Consider the following 24,026-nt stretch of genomic DNA (forward strand, 5'->3'; position numbering starts at 1 on the left):
ACCTCCCGGAAGTGGATGTTACGGAGACTGCGCACTGAGCCTGAGGGGGGGAGCGGTTCGGCTAGGCCGGAGGCTGGTCCAGCACTCCACTCTCTAGCACACAGGATTTACTTTCTACTTGCGCTCGGCTGGGATACGGCTGGAGTACCCACGACGGAGTTATCCGAGCCGGAGAAAACCTGCTCCGGGTGAGCCCGAGCCGCCCCGGAAATGCAATGGCCAAAGAGCGGGCACTGAGGACCAGACCGAGGTGGGAGTCAAAGCACGGGACGTAACCATGATTTTGGCGGTCTTCGCCCCACCCGAGTGAGGCCAGAGTCTCCAGAATGTTGAGACCAACCACGCTTACCAAGATGTTCTTCCCCTGAGTGAGGATTTCTAAGCGCTGTGCTCCATGACACGGGCGGGAAATTGAGGCACAAGGCAGCGGCATCTGTTGCATGGAAGTCTTTGTTACTCTGTCCCGCTGATCTTCTTCTCTTGACTCACCCTCCAGTCCGAAATACCCTTCTACATATCTTCCCGGCGCTCGCCGTCCTGACTTCCCCGTCCCTCGCTCCGGGAGATTCCTCTTCTTTTTTTTTTTTTTCCCCCTCAAATAGTCTCATCATGTTCCTTCTCATATACGCCTCCGGTCCTGAGTTCACACACACTTATTTCTCCCCTCCCTTCCTTTGCAGTCTCTTTGGTTGCTTTCACCCTCCCGCTTCTTTACTTTGACACAAATAGGCCCTTGTTAGTGTTTGGGGGGCAACCAAAGGCAAATGGTGTAGATCATGTCTGGATCATACTTTATGTAATTCAAGACTGGGTAAGAGGCAGTTTAGAACTCCATAGAGGGAGTTTGATGACTTGGCTTCTGTTGAGTTCATCTGTTACCGCCGTGGTTTACTCATTCAGCCTCTCCAGGCCATTTTCTTTCCTATGAAAAAGGAAGCTGGATTAGGCCATCCCTAAGGCCCTCCTTCCCAGCTCTGAAATTCTTCGTCTCCTCAAACCATTCACTAAACGGTTATATAGACACAGTCCTCTGACAAGTTGGGTACAAAACAACCATTTTAGAATCACGTGTCCAGTTTAGGTGCTACTCAGACATGAGGAAAGTTTGGATAAGACGAAAATAGTTCTTTTTGACGTTTGATGAGTTACTCATTCTATAGTAAAGTACTTGTGAGCTGCTTTTGTTTAGGTGATTATTGGAATTAACAAATACAGTAAAATGTCTTACCGAACTTTCTCATTTTGTTTCTTTAGATTGGATCTCAAACCAAGGTACTAGATTCTCCTAGAAAACATAAAGAGTGTGTAACAGTGAACATGGCCTAATCTGCATTAACATCCCACAATGTGAAGGCATGACAGTTAAGGAACACACATGGACTTGTGGCACATGGAAATGTGTGCACAGAAAAAGGAAATCTGTAGTTCTTTAAAAACAGGAAGGAGTTCTTCCTCACCAAAATGGGTACATTCTGCTCAATTATCAAGTTTGAAAATCTACAAGAAGTAAAGAGACTTTGTCACTGGGGTCCCATTATAGCCCTTGGTGTTATAGCAATATGTTCTACCATGGCCATGATTGACTCTGTGTTGTGGTATTGGCCCTTACATACCACTGGAGGAAGCATGAACTTCATCATGTTGATAAATTGGACTGTCATGATTCTTTATAATTACTTCAATGCCATGTTTGTTGGTCCTGGCTTCGTCCCTCTAGGGTGGAAACCGGTAAGAGAAAGATTCCTTAGATGGTGAACCCTCATGATAATCATATATTTAGTTTATGCCTTATCTGCCAACCAGTAAGATCAAACACAGCCTGCTCTTTGCTTTGGTAGAGACTTAAGTGTATTATTCTAATCACCGACCATTTAGAGCTCAAAGAATTTATTTTATACTGGTTTGAAAGTATGGATCTAAATTAGTATTTCCCAAAGCAATTTCATTAAATACTAATGCATTAAAGAAAAAAAAATGGAGGGGTGGTGATGAGTGCATAAGTTTCTAGGAAACACTGAATATCACTCACCTCATAATTCTACAGTGTGGTTTGGCTCTAGGATCTTTTTTCATGTAACATATTAACATCCCTTATAACTGAGAAAAACTCTTTAGAAACTACTGTTTTAAACCATAAGGTATTCAGAAATAACGGACAGCCTGGTAACAACAAGTTACGCCTTATGAATAAATACTATGGTTTGATTTTCTTTTATGGGAGATGGGGAAAGGATGGAATTTGAATTTTAACTTGCATTTCCAGGCATTATATTTGAGTTAAAATATTTTTAAATAGTGAATTTCTGGTAACAGCAACATCACTTTTCCAATTACCCAGAAGTTTATGTTTTGTTTCTATTTTGCTGCCAAGGAGAATTCTCAGGATAGCATGTACCTCCAATATTGTAAAGTCTGCCAAGCATACAAGGCACCACGGTCACATCATTGCAGAAAGTGTAACAGGTACTGTCTGTCTTTGCTATTTATTGGGGATTGATCAACTTGATTACTGGTCTTTTGTTGTTATTTCTACCACATCAATCCTACTTTTATTTTCTGCAAGGTGGCTACTTAATGTTGTCAAAATAATTGTGTCATAATCTTCATTTTACTGTTAAATTGTCAATTCTGATAATAAGTATTACTCTTTTGTTATAAGTGAAAAGATTTTTCTAGAGAAGTACAGGTTTACTTTGCTTCTTGCCTTGCCAAGAGCAGGGTAAAAAGTTATACATTTAGGTTGTTTTAATAAATCAGGATTAACTGTCGACTGTCATCTTGACTAGCCTTAGAATTGTTCTGAGTCTAAATTATAAAGGAGACCTGCCTTTTCCATTATTTAGTTGACTAACATTTACACTTTATACAGATCTAATAAATGAATCCAGGTGCCTATTATCACAGGTGTTTTATATACAGAACTTAATTGGAAGAAAACAGAATCACTATGAAAAATGTGAATTAAGCTAGAACCTTTTTTAATGAACACCTATATCCACTGATAAATAAGAAATTTATGATGAGAATGCTGAGGTTTAGGGGAACCATTGGAGGGGCAAATAAAGTTTAGTTTGAGGCAAGAAAATTTTCTTCTAGCAGCCTCAAGGAAAGGAAACAGAGTAAGACTTTGCTTATTAAACCACATCTTATATTCCGGAGTTAGCTTGCTTAGCTTAGGGACTCCACACCTAAAGGATAAGAACAGGAAGGAAGGAAGTTATAAGCGTCTGCTAGGCCGCATCAACCCCAGTGGAGATTTATACGTAATTTTGTTCAGTCTCTGTTGTTTTCCACTTCAGTCACTGCATTCCAGAGCTAGAGGAAAACCAGGAACCATGCCCATTTCTTTATAATGAACCTCTCAGCGGGCCTCCAGACTTCTTTAAAACAAAGTCACTTGTAGCAGACATCTTTTCCTCAGATGCTGTTACAAAGCCTGCCCTTTCTTGTGTTGTTTAAAATTTAAAAGAAGTCACTGTTTAAAAAGTCATAAAGATTTTTCTTTCTGTTCCATGAAGTATAATTCCTCTGTGACCATGCATGGACATGCTAGATTCCAATCTGCTCGATCTTTGGAAGACCAAAGTTATTTAAAGTAGACAGGATTTTCTGCCTCACATTTTATGTAAATTTTTCTTGTTAGGTGTGTGATGAAGATGGACCATCACTGTCCTTGGATCAACAACTGCTGTGGTTACCAAAATCATGCTTCGTTCACACTGTTTCTCCTTGTAGCACCGCTGGGTTGTATTCATGCTGCCTTTATTTTTGTTATGACAATGTATACACAGCTTTATAATCGGGTAAGTGAAAATGTTATAAAATCATGCCAGCTTAAATAGTAGTTTTTAAGATTATTTAAGAAGTTCCTTTTGGAAATATGCGTTCTACAATTTAGGTGGGGAAATAGAACTTTGTTTTATAATCCTCTATAAGGATTCCTTTTAAAAAAGCAGTAAAACAGTTTTTAAGATGAGGAAAGATTATTTTATTCTGGAAACTCACCTTATATGCTCTAGTGGAAGTTGACAGTTATTTTAGTACTATGTATAACTTACTGGACTTCAAACTTGGTAGCTGTGGTAAAGAATAGTTAGAGGAAAAAGCAGAAGAGGGAGGAAAAAAGACAATACTAGTACTTTCTGTTTCCATTCGATCCTGTAGCCAGTTGTAGTTCTTTTGTTCATTTCTAAATCCTGGAACGTGGCACACAGAGCAAGTGCACATTCTAAGATATGGTGCAACTGATTGAGTTGACTTATGGGCAAGTAGTCATGAGATAAAGTTCGGTAGTCACAAATTGAGGCCCCTAAAGAAGCCTGGAGGGTCAATGAGGGAAACAGGCCTGGTGGGATGTGGTAAACTGGAAAACACAGGTGCTTCACACAGGGAACAACCCATATTTGACTTCAGCCAGTTCTTGACGTTTGGAAATCCAGCCTGGTGATGCCAGATCATCCAGTTTTTCAAGAAAAATCTGAAAATCTGGACTTTTTATGTGAAATCTGATTTCTAAATCACTAAATTTCTAAATGTTGGTACCTAACTGAATATTTTAAAACATTTTGTAGGCCAGGCAGTACACATCAGCAGGCCATATTTGGCCTACATTTTGCTAGTTTTTAAACCTCTCGTTGTGCAACGTGAGGGAGGAAACCACTGAATCTTAGGCTATGTTTGTCGCTGTGGAAATCACTAAATAGAGGAAAATGAGAGGATGGGAGATGCAGTTACAGCTTAGATTAGTGTTGTCCATGCGTAGTAATGTTTGTGCGGTCTACCTAACACTTTCTGAGGGAACAATAACAAACAAACAAACGTTTTAGAATACTGAAGAATGATATCGTGCATATCAGTATGAGTTCAAACCACAGTATTGATTAGAAATAGCTCTGTTTGCTTTGGCCACAGTGTCAAGTTGTCATTTGTTGATCTTTTTGACCAACTTATTTTAAATGATACAGGAGAGTATGACCGTTTACGACAGCCAAGTATTTCGAGTGTGTGTTGTTATTTTTTATAGCTCTCCTTTGGGTGGAACACGGTGAAGATTGATATGAGTGCAGCCCGGAGAGATCCTCTTCCGATTATTCCGTTTGGATTAGCTGCATTTGCTGCCACCTTGTTTGCCTTGGGATTAGCTTTAGGAACAACCATAGCTGTTGGCATGTTGTTCTTTATCCAGGTAAGTTCCTCTGTTACCTCTAGCTAAAGCTGTCAAGTTACTGGGGCCACTTGTAAAGAGAAAGAGATAAGGCTTCCATTTAAGTATGCATGTGAAATGGAGATTATTGTTACTTATTCCATCTAGGTGATTAATCTTCTACTAGTCAGATAATTTTGAAGTGACTTTGCCAGAATTTCTAGGTTATTGATTTAATTAAAAAAATACTAACTTAGAGTTATATAGCATTTTATACTTGAGAAAGCTCTTCTCACCGTCTCTCTTGATCTTCACATCAACCCCAAAAGAGGTCAAAGAGAAGTATTATTTTCCCTTCTGTACAGATGAGTAATTAAGTCACAGGAAGGTTAAGTGACATAGCCAAGATCATCCATTCATGTATTCAGTAAACGTATATTCAATAAACATAATTATTGTTATTTTATAGTAGCATATATTAAATCAAAATTATAATAACATAGCTAACATTTATTGAGTGCTGTTTTAGGTTTTTTACATGTGTCAGCTCATTTAATATCCATAACAACCCTGTAATATAGGTGCTATTTAATGTCTACTCTGTGATGAATCACTTTGCTAATTACTGAGGCTACAAGAATGGAAATGAAGGGTTCCTGCCATTAGGGAACTCACAATGAGTGGTGAAGAGTTAATTAATACAGGGTCATATGTATAGCATAGATTTATGTACAAAGTGCAATGAGAACACAGAGAAGGAGGATGTGGCCCTGAACGGATCAAAAAATAGTTCTTATGACTCATATCATTCACTTCATTAGTTTATTCATTCATTGAAGGCCAACTGTGGACCAGGTGTTGTGCTAGGTCCTTGGAATATGATAAGGACTCCCAGTCCAGGGTTGTTCTTACTGTGTCACACTGTCTCCATGAAGGCACATCGAGACTTCAAAGAATTGCAGGGCGTATAGAATTAGAAACGCTGGGCTTGAGGGCCCTGATGCATCACCCAACCCTTTTTGAACTCTTGGTTTTAAAATAACCTGGTTTTGGTTATAGTTCACATTTTCTACTAGCCTGGGATCAAATTCTTTGAAAAATTTTCCCCAGTCCCTATAATTAAGAATCATATTAGAAATAAACTAAAATCCTGTGGTGTAAAAACTTACATAAATGGAATTGTCATAGCTAGGAAAATCAAAAAATAGAATCAAGACTGAAAATATTCAGTTTTTACAGCAAGCAAAATATCTAGGTTGACTGAAATGAGTCACTGTTACTTGTAATAAATAGATTAATCATGCATTTAAGATCAAAAATAGTGGTAAAAGATGTTAATAGCATAATACATCTATATAATACTGATTGAATGGATTATATCAATATTTTATTAATACTCTGAAAAACTTATTCAGAAGATAGTACATAAAGCATGATTTTTTATTTAAACAGTAGATTCAGGTTTGACTGTGGATCGATGTAATCATTCATGTGAAGATGTACAGTGGTTAAGAGTCAGATGGACCACGCTCTGTTACCTAATCTCTGTTATCCCCTGATATCTTCATCTGTGGAGTGGAACAATAAAAGCTACCTCGTAGGTAGTGTAAAGATGATAATCTTAAATGAACCAGTCACCTTATGAAATTTTACTATTTATCATTTAATTTCCAGATGAAAATAATTCTCAGAAACAAAACTTCTATTGAATCATGGATTGAAGAGAAGGTAAATTTTATAATTGTTTCCTCAATATCAATAAAGTACTGATTAACTAATAGACCAGATTAACTAATAAATGCCCCCAAATGAAAACTTGGCTACTAAATGGCTTCCTTACGTCATTTGCATGCCATGTAAAAGGTGATCATAGGAACTGTTTGATTTATTCCTGGTTTAATATGACTCCCACAGAGCTATCTCACACACTGAGTTGTTGAAGAGGCCTAAGCCACACATGAAACCATTTGGCTGTACTCTCTTAGACTAGAGGAGAAGGCAGCCCATTGGGAAAGGAACTTCTGTCCTACCAAGGTGCCATCACATAGGCTTTAGCCATCAGATAGGGCTTATAACATTTAGCTCATTACAAACCTCACGACCTCCAGTACATACTTCACGCTGTCCATTGTGATTCTGATATAAAAAGTACATCTGACTACCCTACTCCCTATTTAAAACTTCTCAGAGCCTCACTAGCACTGTAGCAGGGGTTGTAAACCCAAATGCACTAGGGCCTGGGCACATAACCTAGATGCGGGGAGCCAGCCTGTGAGCCAGAGCTGCCCGGCAGACGAAGCTGATTGGTGCCACAGGGAAATCCTCACCCGGTATTGTGAGATCGTATAATTTTTTTTTTTTCCAAGAAAAGTCAGAGATCTGGATTTCTGTGTTACCTCCTTTCTATTTTTAAGCATTGGCAAGCAATTCAAATTAAAAACAAACAAAAAACCTTTGTGGGACAAATAAAACACACCTATAGGACATATTTAGCCCCCTGGCAGCCAGCTGGTGAGCTTTCATTTACAGCAGCAGTTCTCAAACTTTTTGGTCTCAGGACCTTTTTACATTCTCAAAAATTGTTAAGGACACTAAATAACTTTTGTTAATGTGTATTATATCTATTGACATTTGCCATATTTTCTAACTGAGAAAATCTTTGAATATTTGTTATTTCATTTAAAAATAACAATAAATCCATTATATGTTAATAAAAATAACATGTTTTTTGGGAAAAATAATTAAATTTTCCAAAATAAAATAGGAAGTGGTATTTTTTTTAAATAAATCTCTAATATCTGACTTAACAGAAGACAGTTGGATTCTCACATCTACTTCTGCATTCAATCTGTTGAGATATGTTGCTTTGATTGAAGTATATGAAGAAAATTCAGCCTCAGATAAGTAGATAGAAAAGGGTGGAGTATTTTAACATGTCTTTTAGGTAATAGTGGATATTCCTTGATAATACAATAAACCTTGACAAGTGCTAGTTCTTGAGAGGTTAGTTGCATGTGAGATCTGAAACTACATCAGTAAACTTTTTGTATTCTTTTGTATTTAAATCCATCGGTCTATCTTGCTCTTTGAATGGATCTGGTACCCACATAGGGCATCAGGCATTGGTCATTTGGAAAATAGTAGTTTACAGCATTACACAGATTTTTAAAATGTTGACACATTTCATTATACAGTATCTAAAAGCCGCATTCATTCATATCACTACCAATTTTATGGGGAAAATCTTTAAATATTCGAAAGCTGTCACGCTCATAGTGGTGGCTATAAATTTTCCAAATTCCAATTTTCACTTGAAAGCCTTATTTTTTCCACTTGCAACAAATACTCAGTTGTTTATATGAAGTAACAGCCTGACTTTGTTCATTTTCGAGAAGGCGTCCACTAAATACTGAGGTCTGAATAACCTTCGTTTTTCTGTTACATTACTCATTCTTTCATGTAAAAATAGCATTACATGAAAAAAGCTGGCGACACAGCTTTTGTTAGCTCACAACTCAAACAAGTGTTTCTCTTCAGATAAGCACTTTGGCAAGCTTTATGTGTACTTTCCATTTTGTCACACAGAATATTAAAAAGACATCTACTTAAAAAAGACATCTACTTGAGGGCTGAGATTTAATAAAAATAATTTTTACTTCTTCATCAAGAAATTTTTATGTAAAACTGGGCTTTTTGTTGCTTTGGTTTTGTCTGAATTATGAGTGTGTAGCAGTGAAGAATATAGCACCTATTAATACAGTCTGGTGCCACTGTCTTGATTCCTGCTTAAGGTGCCAGCAATTTTACCCACCGTTGCAAATGTCAACACCATGAAGAAGGCAAATAACATCTTCGTATTATTATGAAAGTTGTCTGACTTTGTTGAGCTCCAAGAAAAGGTCTTGGGGGCTCAAGGAGGTATGCAAAGCATACTTTGAGAACCACTGATGTACTGGTTTAAGTCCAAGCTCCTTAGCTTATGCGTAATATCAATAAAACCCTTTATGTCTTCATCTTACCTGCTTCTCCAACTTCATTTCCACCCCTCCCACCCCATTCACACTCAATACCAGCTAATACCAAATAGTTTGCACATCTTATGCTTCTGTATCTTTCCACATGTTGTTCCCTCTGCCTAGAATATTCTTTCCCCCTATTTTTTGCCTAATTTCTTGTCCCTCAACACTTAATTTAGCTGTCACTTTCTCCAAGGAACCTTCCTTGACTTTCCCTAGACTAGGTTAAGTACTTTTGTACCGTTTTCCGGTAGCACTTACTGCACATCTCTGTCACCTTTTAACACACAGTCTTGCTGGAATCCCCCATCTTCACTGAACGCTTCTCTTAAAGACCATGCCTTGGTTATCTTTGTAAGGTACTCTCATCCTTAGCACTTTTTCTTTCTTAGTATTCTAGATCTCTGTTCTCTGAGGCTCTTAATTCATTTTGAAGACTCTGAAGCTTTTGCTTATAGAAAGGGAAAAGAAATTACACTTTACTGTCTGGGTGGGGATGGACTTACATGTTGTCATGTTACAGCTTGATAATTCTTTTAACTGAATTAACATCAACATCACTTTATAAGTAACTGCAAAAGCTTTTCCCTAAAATACTATCCCCTGATAATAAAATATTTCAAGGTATCATCTCTAGTTAGCATAATATGTTGACATTAGATTAACAGTGTTTTCTTGCTAATGACCAAAGCTCTTTATAAAGTGCCATGCTAAATGTAGAAGTTATTTTAAAACTGGCCCTCTGTTGCTCAGTAAAAATCAAATAAATGATGGTATTGATATTAAGTTAAAATGTATCAAAATTACAGATTTTATTACACTGTAAGTATTAACTGGATTTGTACACTTATTGTAGGAATAAATGGTGTATCTTTATACCACTAGGTGTCAGTGGAAATTCAGAAATTCTAAGAAATTTCTTAGAAATTCAAGCCAGTTTATCCCTTTAAGTAAAAGCTAACAGTTTAAATGCCTAGAATATAATTTATGAAACTTGAATATTTATATATATATGCATAAGATGTACATACAAATGCCTACATAAATAAGTATATAGACATATGTAATGGTATATAAAACTGAAAGAAGATCTCTTACACATACCTGCTAGCTTTAAAAAAATAATTTTCGTAGAATGATGACTCCCCCGTCACACCTTTCCTGGCCACTCATACAGGTGTTGCTGCCACCCAGGATGCAGCTGTTGCATTCTAGTGCACCCCACCTAACGGTTCCGTCCATCCTGAATAAACCCTTGTTTTCTCTTAAACCTCCTTATCAATGTGTCTGCTTTACACCTGGATTCCTCTGTTCTGCTGAACAAGCAGGAACATTGAGGACTTTTTCTATATGGAATAAAGTTACTAACTCCTTTAATAAACATTTTTTTGTTTGTTTTTGTTTTTGCGGTACGCGGGCTTCTCACTGTTGTGGCCTCTCCCGTTGCGGAGCACAGGCTCTGGACGCGCAGGCTCAGCGGCCATGGCTCACGGGCCCAGCCGCTCCGCGGCATTGGGATCTTCCCGGACCGGGGCATGAACCCGTGTCCCCAGCATCGGCAGGCGGACTCTCAACCACTGTCACCAGGGAAGCCCTAATAAACGTTTTTGAATGCTTAAATTTGGTCTTATTTAGGTGTATTCCTGAGTAACTCCTGTCAGACATTTTCTGGATGGTCTCATACAAGGTTGGTATTGTGTGTCAAGTTCTTCCTATATTGTGATAAGTGTGTTTATTTCTCCTGTGTACTCTAACGTTACAACAAGGAGGAAGCATTTTTAGGAATGATACAAATTTGAGGAATACATGTTCTCAACAGTATATTACTAAAAGCCGTTTAAGACAGATACATCTGCCATCTTACATCTTTGTTACCCACAGGCTAAAGATCGAATTCAGTATTATCAACTAGATGAAGTCTTTGTTTTTCCTTATGATATGGGAAGTAGATGGAAGAACTTTAAACAGGTTTTTACGTGGTCAGGGGTCCCCAAGGGAGATGGACTGGATTGGCCAATAAGAGAAGGCTGTCACCAGTACAGCTTAACAGTGAGTACTTTTGTTCAGATAGTCTTGCCTTTTTTGCCTCACCTTCTTCCCCTTAACTTCTCCTTAACTCCAATGGCATTTTATAGTAAAATAAGTAAGAAGAATTTTTTCAGTATGTCAAGTGAATCTTAATTAATTCAAAAGCACTCCTTGTATCATGTCCCTCCTTCTGTTTAAATCTTTCCTATCTCTCCATACCTGTGAGATAAAATCCTGATTCCTTAACTTAGTTTTTTTAAAAAATTTATTTATTTATGGCTGTTTGGGGTCTTAGTTTCTGTGCGAGGGCTTTCTCTAGTTGTAGCAAGCAGGGGCCACTCTTCATCGCAGTGCACGGGCCTCTCACTATCGCGACCTCTCTTGTTGTGGAGCACAGCCTCCATACACGCAGGCTCAGTAGTTGGGGCTCACAGGCCTAGTTGCTCTGTGGGCATGTGGGATCTTCCCAGACCAGGGCTCGAGCCCGTGTCCCCTGCATTGGCAGGCAGATTCTCAACCACTGCACCACCAGGGAAGCCCGTTAACTTAGTTTTATAAAATCTGGCCAAAAGCTACCTTTCACCTACATCCTAGCAGGAATCATCCTTTCCAATCAGCCTAGTCTACTCAGTGAATTCCTGGTACATTCCTGACACCTAACTCTTCCCCAGCATGTTTTTCTATGTCATATGAGCTCCTCTTTATCAGATATTATTCAGACCAGTTCCAGTGCCCTCTCTTCCATAAAGACTTACCTCCCCAGTCCAGACTCAGCTGGATTTAGCACTTAATCATATACTAATGTATATTAGCACATGAGGTCTCATTTTTATTTAATTCTTGTATCTTATGTCTTTAACTTAACTTGGCAAGATTCTAGGCAGAGGTTATTTCCCCTACTATATCTAGTGTAGTAACATTTAATAAACTTGCTCAATAAATGGAGAAAAGGAGTTGTAATGGTGACTTTTAATCAAGACTCGTTGGTGAATTCTGCAGTCTGTTTGCCGTCTCTCTAAAGAATCAGTGAGTCTCTGTATCCGCTTCACCTCAGGGACAAGCCCGGAAGCCCCCTGAGGGCAGAGAGCACATCTCCCTGATTGCTGGGCCACTGGGAGTGCTCTGAATAAAGACATTGGAGAGGGAACACTGAGAAGGAGGCCCCACTTCAGTACTAGTTTTTCATCATAGGGCCTTCTTTCCATGCTAAAAAAAAGAAAGAAAAAAAAAAAAAGGCGGCCTTTAAATTGTCAGCAATTTGAAATGTTGGAAAATTGGGAGTTTGTCATGTCACTGTGCTATAGTAAATGAGGAAAGCCTGTTTTTAAACATTGAGATAAGAGACTTCTTTCTTTTTTTGTATCTTCCAAACAGATAGAACAGTTGAAACAAAAAGCAGATAAAAGAGTCAGAAGTGTAAGTAATTCTTTTGCAATGATACTAATTTCTTTTTCTTTTGTCAGGCTCTATACTTCTATGTAGCTTTTAAAATTGCCTTTGAGTAAAAACCAACTGTTAGCTTTTATTAAATAATATTTCTTAATACATTTGTTGAAATTTAATGTATATTACTTTTGTTTTCATTTAAGTAGTTTGGACTGGAGGTTTGGAGGGAATTTAGTCAATTTATATTGTCAAAAGATAATTATCCTCAATATAGTTCCCTAGTGTGAAACTTGTCCTTACAGTGATGCGGAATAATTCAATGGCCACTAGCTACATGTGGCTATTTAAATTTAAATTAAATTAAATTAAATTTAAGTTTGTTGGTTGCACCAGCCACATTAAAAGTGTTCATTAGCTACATGTGTCTAGCGGCTATCACACTGGATACCACAAGTATGAAACATTTCTGTCACTGCAGAAAGTTCCACTGGACAGCACTGCTTCTAAAATTTCATTCTTAGCCATGTGCTTGAAATGAAGGGTAAGAAAAAGCCTGAGAATTAGAAGCATCAATTAATTACCTCCTATAAAGGGTAGATAGAGAACCAGGAGGAAAAGACTTGCCTGATGTTTTGGATCCACCTTTAACAGTTTACATTCAAACTTAAGCAACCTCAGGTGTGGGTTAACGTTAACTCGTCCTTCTGCTTGCTGATGACAGGTGCAGTATAAAGTAATAGAAGACTATAGTGGCACCTGCTGTCCTTTGAATAGAGGGGTCAAAACCTTCTTCACGAGCCCCTGCACTGAAGAGCCTCGGATAAGGCTACAGAAAGGGGAGTTCATTTTAGCCACAAGAGGCTTACGGTAAGTGACAGAAAGTAGTGAATTTCTTCCTGAATGACGAAATTGGCATCTGCCCCCCCCAAAAAAAAAATTAATTTTAATCTTTTAAATATTTCAGATACTGGTTGTATGGAGATAAAATTCTTGATGATTCCATTAAAGAAGGTATGAAAGTGGAAGGGGTTGTTTAAAGGACAAGACTGCCAGCAATAACTCCAAATTTTACAAGAATAACTTTTATAAACAGTCACGTCATGTGCATTAGGGGAACTAAATAGGAAGCCACATCATTAAACAACAAAAAGAAGCTCTTTGTATTATCTTTCCATACACTTGTAATTTATCGGGTCTTTGCAGTGATTAGCAAACATCACACCCCATACTTAACTATGCGACAGGCACTTGGGGAAATGCTTCACTTGTGGTATTCAGGTCCCCAGCAGCCCTCTGAGGTCCGTGCTGTCATTGACATTTTATTGGTGAGGGAACTGAAACGTGGCGAGGCTAAGCAACGTGCCCAAGGCCACACTAAATGCAGATGGAGCCAAGGCTCCAGCCTGCGCAGTCTGGCTCCAGAGCCCATGACTAAGCTGCTGTGCTATACGCACCCCCACTGAATGAATCGTCCTATTAAGTTATTATAAAAACTAATGAATTGAAACTGTGTCTTTGATTTTTTAATTTACTTTTAAGAATTGTTCCTTTTTAAAGATTAACCCAGGATGCTCTTTTGAAAACACTGGGTTAATCATAAATTAACCCATGTGACAGCTTAGGCAAGCTTGATATAGAAGTGCACAAGTTAGAGAAAGTCTAAAAGGAAAATTCACAAAGGCTACAGGGAGATAGTCCCCCAGAACAGATGAAGTATGACAGTGCCATACTCCTTAATGGTCACACACATGTACGTGAACACCAAGTTCCCCCCACTCCCCTGGGGCTCTCCTGAACCACATCAGCTCCTTCCCCAGATGATGGAATTTGGGAAATAATCTGTTTTCTAGCCTGTTAGGAACATTTTTTAAAATTTTTATTTATTTATTTAACTTTAACCTCATATTGTGCTTATAAAAGATGGTGAGGGGGGTGGTTAAGTCTAACTAAAAGCTTATTAATTGGAAGTAATAGGACTAACGGATCTCACAGATGTCATTGTGGTATATCTGACTATTTCATATCAGTTTCATTTTCTCCCTCAGGTGTTTCAAGAATAAGAGGATGGTTCCCTAGAAACTGTGTAGAAAAGTGTCCCTGCGATGCTGAAACAGATCAAGCCCCAGAGGGCGAGAAGAAAAATAGATAGCCACTTTTAAAGTAAAATTACTCTAAGTCCGCTCCATTACTTGAAAATTGTACATATTACTAAAGAATTATGCAATGAGCCTACTCTGGTTAAGGTGTTCTTTTCCTCAAAGGTGCCCTAGTGCCATGATCTGAATATTTTTATTATCATTTTGAAATGGAGAAGCCATTCTGCACATACCTTTGAATTCCTGCACCTCGATGCCACCGCTCCCTCTCTCCAAAAGGAAAAACACTTCACCCAAGTAAGTCGATTGCATTTTCTCTAGGATTTTTTTATGAACTGCACACGATGGACCTCACCTGCAGATATAGTTCCCCCTTTGCCAGGAGCATCTGCATGTGATGCTTTTATCCTCTCTCCCCCTCTGCCGAAATTTCTTATGTAATATTCTAGATACTATAGAACTTAATTTGCAGATTCAGTGTAAGCTCAGATTTTATTACCCGTCTTTTAATAATGAAGATTTTGTCAAATCAAATAAAGATCAATGGATGTTCTGTATAAATCATAGTTTTTACTCAAAGTATCTTTCTTTTTGCTGACTAAAAAGGATTGTCTTAGTTCCTTATGGAAAAACTGCTTTACTGCCTTGTGAAAAATCGACATCTTTAATCATGAGTCTTAAGACATACATATTTGCCTCCAATTACCCAATTAATGGCATATTGAGATCACAGGAGTCTAAGAGACTTTTTTTAATTGAAGTATAATTGATTGACAATGTTACAGGTGTACAGCAGTGATTCAGTTATATCTATATATCTATATATATGTGTGTATATATTCAGTTATATGTATATATGTATATATATACACATATATTCTTTTTCAGATTCTTTTCCATTGTAGGTTATTACAACATATTGAATATAGTTCCCTGTGGCATACAGTAGATTCTTGTTTATCTATTTTATATATAGTAGTGTGTATCTATTAATCCCAGATTCCTAATTTATCCTTTCTTTCCTCTTTCCCCTTTGGTAACCATAAGTTTGTTTTCTGTCTGTGAGTCTATTTCTGTTTTTTAAATAAGTTCATTTGTATCATTTTTTTTTAGATTCCACATATTAGTGATATCATATGATACTTATCTTTCTCTGTCTGACTTCACTTAGTATGATAATCTCTAGGTCCATCCAAGTTGCTGCAAATGGCATTATTTCATTCTTTTTTATGTCTGGGTAGTATTCCACTGTATTTATATACCACATCTTTATCCATTCATCTGTCCATGGACATTTAGGTTGCTTCCATGTCTTGGCTATTGTAAATAGTGGTTCCGTGAACATTGGGGTGCATGTATCTTTTTGAATTAGTTTTTTCAGCTTTTCTTGATATATGCCCAGGAGTGGGATTGCTGGATCATATGGTAACTTAGTTTTAGTTTTTGAAGGAACCTCCACACTGTTCTCCATAGTGGCTGCACCAATTCCCACCAACAGTGCAGGAGGGTTCCCTTTTCTTCACACCCTCTCCTGCATTTATTTGTAGACTTTTTTTTTTTTTTTTTTTTTTTGTGGTACGTGTGCCTCTCACTGTTGTGGCCTCTCCCGTTGCGGAGCACAGGCTCCGGACGCACAGGCTCAGCAGCCATGGCTCACGGGCCCAGCCACTCCGCGACATGTGGGATCTTCCCAGACCGGGGCACGAACCCGTGTCCCCTGCATCGGCAGGCGGATTCTCAACCACTGCGCCACCAGGGATGCCCTATTTGTAGACTTTTTGATGATGGCCATTCTGACCTGTGTGAGGAAATCTCATTGTAATTTTGATTTTCATTTCTCTAATAATTAGCAACGTTGAGCATCTGTTCATGTGCCTATTGGCCATCTGTATGGAGAAATGTCTTTACGTCGTCTGCCCCTTTTTTGATTGGGTTGTTTATTTTTTTGATATTGAGCTGTATAAGCTGTTTCTGTATTTTGGAAATGAATCCCTTGTAGGTTGTATCCTTTGCAAATATTTTCTCCTATTTTGTAGGTTGCCTTTTTGTTTTGTTTATGGTTTCCCTTGCTATGCAAAAGCTTCTAAGTGTAATTAGGTCCCACTTGTTTATTTTTGCTTTTCTTTCCATTACTCTAGGAGATGGATCCAAAAAGATATTGCTGTGATTTATGTCAAAGAGTGTTCTGCCTATGTTTTCCTCTAGGAGTTTTATAGTATCCAGTCCCACATTTAGGTCTTTAATCCATTTTGAGTTTAATTTTGTATATGGTGTTTGAGAATGTTCTAATTTCATTCTTTTACATGTAGCTGTTCAGTTTTCCCAGCTCCAGTTATTGAAGAGACTGTCTGTTCTCCATTGTATATTCTTTCCTCCTTTGTCATAGATTAATTGACCATAAGCACATGAGTTTATTTCTGGGCTTTCTATCCTGTTCCATTGATCTATGTGTCTGCTTTTGTGGCAGTACCATGCTGTTTTGATTACTGTAGCTTTGTAGTATACAAAGCTATTTTGGGGGCTCTTCTAAACACATGAGTAGGATTATAGTAGTCACCTATTCCAGTAGTAATTCTTTCCAAGGCAGGGAACTTGAGCTTTGGGGGTCTGGCTTATAACAGTTAACAATAAGGGAAGGGCACTTGGGCATTCATCAATGAATGAAGCACAACTCTGCCTTATTCCAGTGAGGGGTAGGGAGGTGGACAGACAGTAAAATATATGTCCGATGGAGTCATGTATTATGAAGAAAGCAGGTGGGACAGTCTGATGGAGGTGACATTTAAAGCGGATGAGGGGACAGATCACATGTCTCTGGGAGTATCTGCATTTTAGGCAGAACAGCAGGCTGGAATTTGGCTGGCATGTTTGAGGACAGGAAGGCAGCCAGTGTGGTGCAGTTGGAATGAGTGAAGGGGGCGTGCGAGAGGAGGTCAGGGAGACAGCGGGAGTTAGATGTGGAGGGAAGTTAATTCCTTCCTGCCTTTCTGTTTCAAATATCCAAGAATAGATGTTTCCTCAGCTCTTCTGGGCTCAGGGTCTAGAAAGACCATCCAGGAACCCTCTCCTTTATTCTGGTGAGAGACCAGAAAGGAACACTGTTCAAGACTACTTGGATGAAAAAAAAAAAAAAAAAAAAGACTACTTGGATGATAAAGGAGAAAGAACACGAATTGTGCTCAGTTGGAGTTAGGGTTCGACTGGTATTTATTTTATTATTCACAGCTGTGGGATAAGAAGGCCTGGTCTTCAACATAGCTATCAAACCTGGTGGCATTCTAGAGTCACCTGGGACCTCTTAAAAATCCTGATGCCCAGGCTGTACCCCGACCATGTTAATCAGAATCCCTTAAGTGTCACGCAGGCCTCAATATCTTTTTAAACTCCCAGGTAATTCTAGTGTGTAGCCAAGTGAGAGAGCCACTAGCTTCCATGATTGTTAAGGGGTCCTGTCTGAGGCTGGTGCTCATCACAGTCTGTGGGGAAACATACACCACAGCTTAAGCTATCTGCAGTGGTTTATTCTGAATGCTTAACATTTACAAGTGGAAGCAGCACGTGTTGAAGGGGTGTAAGGTACAGCAGGAACTGAGTCAGGGGAGGAAAGATCAGTTAGTTCCTTCCCAGAAGGTAAGCCTGTTGTGCAGGCTTCATGCTTCCCCATAGGTCTTCATTCCCAGTTCAGGAGGTTGTTACTCAGTGCTTGCTTCGTGTACTGCAAAAGCGCACTTGACATGAGTTTCTGCTCCTTCCCCCAGTTTCCAGCTCGGCAGCAAACTGTCGGGAAGAGGTTCAGTTACCAGGTATACTGCAGAAAACACTTTTAGAACATACTTTTTGGACAAAATGTCATAGGCCCAGTTTTAAATTCTCCCAGGTCAGAGAAACTACAGGGTTTAGGAAATGCTCAGTGATCAAACTCTTCCCTTCTGGACACAAACTTCAGTGGACACGGAAGTACAAAGAAGAAATCTGTCTCACAGATATGATTAATTAATATTGTGATAGCTTAAAACTCAATTTTAGTCGTTTTGTGGAATGGTTAGAAAACATGAATTTATAAACAGCTTTTCAGAACTTAAAGTTCTCTTAAGGCCTAAATGTTGAGACTGCCAACAATTTAGGTTTACTAGAAAACACGGAAGAATTCCCAAAGGGTCACTTTGGCCCTTGAACTAGTTATCACTTATAAAGGTTGGAGATGACAAGGAAGGAACAAAGATACAAATGGACCTTGAAGAAAGGTATCTTGATAGAAGTAGCCCTAAATGTCAGCAACATTTAAGATGGGAAGGACAAGAGTTATTTAGTTCAAGTCTAAGCTTCCACATGGTAAGTTCTCTCACTTAATATTTTTAAAAGGCCCTGAAAGTATGGTTTTATAATTTAATAGGTAGCTACAACAACAGACAGGAGGAAAGACAAAAAAATGAACGTAAGATTAGTTTTTAATCCATATTCCCACAAGGCAGGCTACCTCTGAGCCCCTTGCAGCCATAAGTACCTTCACCTACTCCTGGATTTTCTCGTACAGACTGTTGATTTGAGTCCGAAAGTATTTGGCAAGCTCTCCCCTCTTTGCTTTCAAGGTTGGTGTCAAGAGCCCATTTTCAATGGAAAATGGCTCTGGATGAAGATAGATGCGTTTGACCTGGAAGAGAAGATGCACACATACACACATATTTAATAGTGATGTATGTGGACTGTTCCGCACAGCCCTCTAAATGCTATGTGAAGAACCTTAAAGAATATTTCCCCTGGGCTTCCCTGGTGGCGCAGCGGTTGAGAGTCCGCCTGCCGATGCAGGAGACACGGGTTCGTGCCCCGGTCCGGGAAGATCCCACATGCCGCGGAGCAACTAAGCCCGTGAGCCATGGCCACTGGGCCTGCGCGTCCGGAGCCTGTGCTCCGCGATGGGAGAGGCCACAACAGTGAGAGGCCCGCGTACCGCAAAAAAAAAAAAAAAAAGAATATTTCCCCTTATAAAAGTGGCATTGATGAAGTGGGAGGGTAAAGAGAAAGGTAACACATGCCCATCCTCACTAATAATTTGGGAAAGACATGAGTAGAGAAGGAGGAGGAATAATGAACAGCATGAAGGGACTGTACAGGTAAATGCAAAGGTCACTGTCATTAATGGGCTAATAGTACCTCTAAAATCAGTTCCTTGGAAACTGTACTTTTACATTTTAAACCCCATTATAAATGCGAACTTTAAAACTATGACATGAGAGACCAGGATAACATGAGTAGTACATACCTGTTCAAAGGATTTAAGGCCACCTTCTGTCCCAGTTTGCTGCAAGTCTTGTAAAATGGCTTCCTTTATAACCTAGGAATATAAAACGTAGCTCAGAGCATGGCTGTTGAAAGAGAGCCTAAAGGAAAGGCTGAGCATGAAGCAATTCAAAATGCCTGCTAAACTCGTCAAGATAAAAGCAGGATGTGGGGGTGTGTGCAAGCACATGTGATACCTCAGTGTTGCTCAAAGCAAAGAAGTCATGGGAAGAAAGAAACAAATCTAAATGGTAGCGGGGTTTTTCTCTGGATGGCATTATTTAATTCCCCATTTTCCAGTTATTTTTTTCCACAGTGCACACGCTACTTACTATAAAAGGAATAGGGATTTTGGTTGTTGTTTTTTTTTTTTTTTTTTTTTTTTGCGGTATGCGGGCCTCTCACTGTTGTGGCCTCTCCCGTTGCGGAGCACAGGCTCCGGACGCGCAGGCTCAGCGGCCATAGCTCACGGGCTTAGTTGCTCCGCGGCACGTGGGATCTTCCCGGACCAGGGCACGAACCCGTGTCTCCTGCATCGGCAGGCGGATTCTCAACCACTGCGCCACCAGGGAAGCCCTTGGTTGTTGTTTTTAAACCCCCCATCCTCTCTTCCAGTCTAATAAAAGCAGTCAGTCCACACCCAGCAAGGGTGTTCCCTGTTCTTCCAGAGAGGAGGCTCTAGGAAGCTGTGGGTGCCCAAGCTGGGGAGGCCTCCCCCTCCCACGACGGGCCCATGGGTGCGCATAGGCTTTTCTGAGTGAGACTTACTTGGTTTCGGCACAGTTCTTCAAAAGAGCCCTTCACCCCAAGTTTGGCTGCAAATGAGGGAAGCACATCTGGGTCAGGAACCACCACTCCCACTAGGAATGACTGGAAAGGAAACAGGCACGTGAGCTAGCGCAGCACTGCCCCCCAGTGGGGAAAGAAAGCAGCGTTACCTCAGAATGCGTGATTGTTCCCAAGCCCTGAAATTCAGTGCTGGCGTCCTACAGTTTTCTCACCATATATTTCAAACCCTCGTGGAACTCTGATCCCATTTTCCCACTCAACATCTCTACAAAAATGTTCTATTCAAACATGAAGTGGAGCTCAACATTAAGCTTAAAGCATCTCTGGCCTGTCCATATCAATCCTCCCCCACTCCCAAGAAGCTAAGTTTAAGTGCAGTATATATAGGACAGTTTGTGCCAGAAGAACTTCTATTGTAGTGGAGACGAAGTGCACCGTAGGGCTCTTCTAGTGAACCGCCACCCTTTAGTATAACTGTTGTAACAGTTCTACTGACTTGTTTACAGAGTCTATCATAGTTTCAAAGAATTTTTTTTTTTCATTTATAGTGCCTTATTTGAGGTTTGGAGTGTGGCTTCATTTCTTTAGTTTTATAAGCTCAGATCTTCTCATCCTAAATCTACCTATACGGATTTCCTTTAGCTATGGAAGTTGGCATGGTCTGTGCCTGAAACTGGCTGTTGTTAAGACAATATATATTTTACCCATAAGCTTTCCCCATGTACAAAAATTTGCAACACCAGGCTACTCCTGATGTAGATATCTTCTATCTTCTCTGGAGCAATGTATTCTCCTTGGGCCAGCTTGAAAATGTTCTTTTTTCGGTCGATGACCTTCAGAGTTCCATTCTACAGGAGACAGAGATAACACCATCAATGTTTCTGAGCCCTGTTGAGTGATGTCAATAAAGAGAGAGGTGAAGTCAGAGGTAATCTGCCTTCTTTAAACTTGACCTCTCCATTGACCTTTGGCCAATCTTTCATTTCTCTTTCTTGGCTTTGGGGAAAGGGGAGGAAGGCAGCTTTCTTCAAAACCTGTCTGTACTGCGTGTGTCTTTGAAGAGTCAGTGGGCAGTCTTGGAAAAAGTCCCTTGGACCCACTGGCATTGTGTAAATGGTTGCCTCATCCAACGAAGAAATTTTGCAGCTCTGAATTTCCAACAACTTAATTTCCAATTACTCCTTTTCCAGAACTCTCAGGAATAGGGAAGGTGTTATCTTTTATTAAGACTTTTGAATTAGCTCTCCCCCTCCTTGACTCCCTTTTCTGTCTCCCTCCTGTTAGATGCGGGAGCAGGCTATACAGCTCTACTGTGCCACTGCTACTCAAGCAAGTCAGTAATTGCGCTTGTTAGGACAGAAGCAGAGCTGGGGAGGGCTCTCTGACCAGCCACCAGAGGTCATTTGCAGCTTCATTTCTCTGGGCTAATTGGTTTTAGGGATTTGAATTACAGAATTGGGTTTTTAGGGATTTGAATTATAGAATTGGGACAAGTGGCAAATACAGTCCACGTGATCACACCCTGAATGGCGCAGCAGACTGAACCAACCTTGGAACCGTTAACAAGGCCGACTCAAGAAATGAGCCATCAATTCAGCCTAACAGACATTATCTGAAAGTGAGTAATAAGGCTCAGCCCTTTACAACTCCAGTGGGAAGACACATCTGTTGCCTACATTGTAGGCTTATTAGAACTGAGAACTCTCGTTATACAGAAACAGATCTGTTAGCAAAATACCACTAGACCCAAATCTATGAAATACATCATTAGGACCAGTGTTCTTAGAGATCTGTTGTCAAACATTCCTTGAATATCACTTAAATCTTGAGAATATTGAAGAAGAAGGGAGTTTTAAATCTGGTTACATTCCTGCTCCCCCAGCACGTAGTAGACAAAAACCTTCCAGAGAGGAAAGCTCTTGGAATCCTCCACAGGGGTTTAAGGCTCCATCATTATCTTGCCTTAATTTCCTCTCTTAGGAAAACAGCGGGGGTTGACAGAGACTACTTACTGCCGACTGTTAGCAAGCTATGCTTTTAAAACGCCTCAGTGTCTTCCACCAAGAGAGGCTGTAAAGGTCACCAAGGGGCAAACACTAGCCTCTGCATATACCTCGTTTAGAAATCCTGCATCCTTGTTTTGATATGTCTCTCTATATAAGTGGAAAGAAACATCCCTTTGAAACTCATAAAAGGCAGACACTATAGGCCCATGGAGTTATCACAATTTCTTCCTCAATAAAAGTGAAAATCACACCAACAACAACAAAATAGACTACTACACTTCATCTTTGGAAGAGTCACCTAATTTTCCTCTGTAGGGACTCCCAGAAGTTTTGAAGCAACACCCACCGGGAGCCAGCGACCAATGTCTCCTGTGTGAAGCCAGCCATCCTTGTCCAGGGCTTCCTCTGTCTTCTCAGGGTCCTTCAGGTATCCCTTGAAAACATTGGTGCCCTTGATGCAGATCTGCACATAAGATGGTACAAGGTGGTGACAATAGCAAAGGCTGCTACAAAACACCTACTTTCCTACCACCTTGAAGCATCTGATGCTTTCCACTCATGTATGAAGAGCACCAGGTTTTTTTTTTTTTTTTTTTTTTTGTGGTAGGTGGGCCTCTCACTGTTGTGGCCTCTCCCTTTGCGGAGCACAGGCTCCGGATGCGCAGGCTCAGCGGCCATGGCTCACGGGCCCAGCCGCTCCACGGCACGCGGGATCCTCCCGGACCGGGGCACGAACCCGTGTCCCCTGCATCGGCAGGCGGACTCCCAACCACTGCGCCACCAGGGAAGCCCGAGCACCAGGTTTTAATCCCCATTGTGGGGACTGGAAAGTTAGGCTCAGAGACACTGAATTCCTTGCTAAAATTCTCAACAGAATCAAACACAAACCTGCTCACAATTGTGTGCTTTTTCTGATGCAAACATCCCCACTATGATTGTCTGAAAATGACTGCCCGGCACAGCCTACCCACCTGTCCTTCATTGTTCACTGCAAAGTAGTTCATATCGGCCACATCTTCCAGCTTCACATGATTGCAAGCAATTGGGACTCCAACGTGGCCTAAAACACACCATAGTCAATCAGCCAGGATACTGTGAAATGGTGATAATTCCAGCCATATTTCAGAGATATTTCTGGATTGACTCTAAAAGAATGAAACTGAAAAGTCATCTGGCACCAGTGCTGGAGAGCCAAGATAGGAAGCCCTGGACCAAAGCTTAGGTTTGGCATTTGCCACATTCATCGACAGCACTGAGGTTATCTAAACACCTACGTCCTAGTTCA

The 24,026-nt window shown here is 40.0% G+C and overlaps 2 protein-coding genes across 6 annotated transcripts in view; one reads left to right on the forward strand and one right to left on the reverse strand.

Moving 5' to 3' along the window:
- The first annotated feature begins 13 nt into the window (after nt 1-13).
- On the forward strand, nt 14-15,230 carry ZDHHC6 (zinc finger DHHC-type palmitoyltransferase 6). Its single transcript, XM_059053217.2, has 11 exons — nt 14-250; nt 1,255-1,728; nt 2,372-2,463; nt 3,644-3,803; nt 5,024-5,185; nt 6,818-6,871; nt 11,041-11,208; nt 12,562-12,603; nt 13,295-13,440; nt 13,538-13,584; nt 14,619-15,230. The coding sequence occupies exons 2-11, from the start codon at nt 1,462-1,464 to the stop codon at nt 14,720-14,722; spliced, it is 1,242 nt and encodes a 413-aa protein (XP_058909200.1). The 5' UTR covers nt 14-250; nt 1,255-1,461; the 3' UTR covers nt 14,723-15,230.
- Nucleotides 11,993-24,026, reverse strand: part of ACSL5 (acyl-CoA synthetase long chain family member 5) — a 52,626-nt gene continuing 40,592 nt past the window's right edge. For 3 of the 5 annotated variants that reach the window (XM_067024677.1, XM_059052079.2, XM_067024678.1), the window contains 7 exons: nt 23,713-23,801; nt 23,088-23,204; nt 21,440-21,583; nt 20,715-20,816; nt 19,930-20,001; nt 19,174-19,320; nt 18,170-18,446 (listed from right to left, as the gene is read on the reverse strand). In XM_067024677.1, coding sequence (XP_066880778.1) covers nt 19,180-19,320; nt 19,930-20,001; nt 20,715-20,816; nt 21,440-21,583; nt 23,088-23,204; nt 23,713-23,801 — 665 coding nt within the window. In that variant the 3' untranslated portion in view covers nt 18,170-18,446; nt 19,174-19,179. Of the gene's footprint in view, nt 12,394-18,169; nt 18,447-19,099; nt 19,321-19,929; nt 20,002-20,714; nt 20,817-21,439; nt 21,584-23,087; nt 23,205-23,712; nt 23,802-24,026 lie in introns of those variants that run through there. The other 2 variants (XM_067024676.1, XM_067024675.1) reach the window with 2 other exon arrangements.

The sequence above is a fragment of the Kogia breviceps genome, chromosome 2 (assembly GCF_026419965.1).
Source record: "Kogia breviceps isolate mKogBre1 chromosome 2, mKogBre1 haplotype 1, whole genome shotgun sequence".
NCBI lineage: Eukaryota > Metazoa > Chordata > Mammalia > Artiodactyla > Physeteridae > Kogia > Kogia breviceps.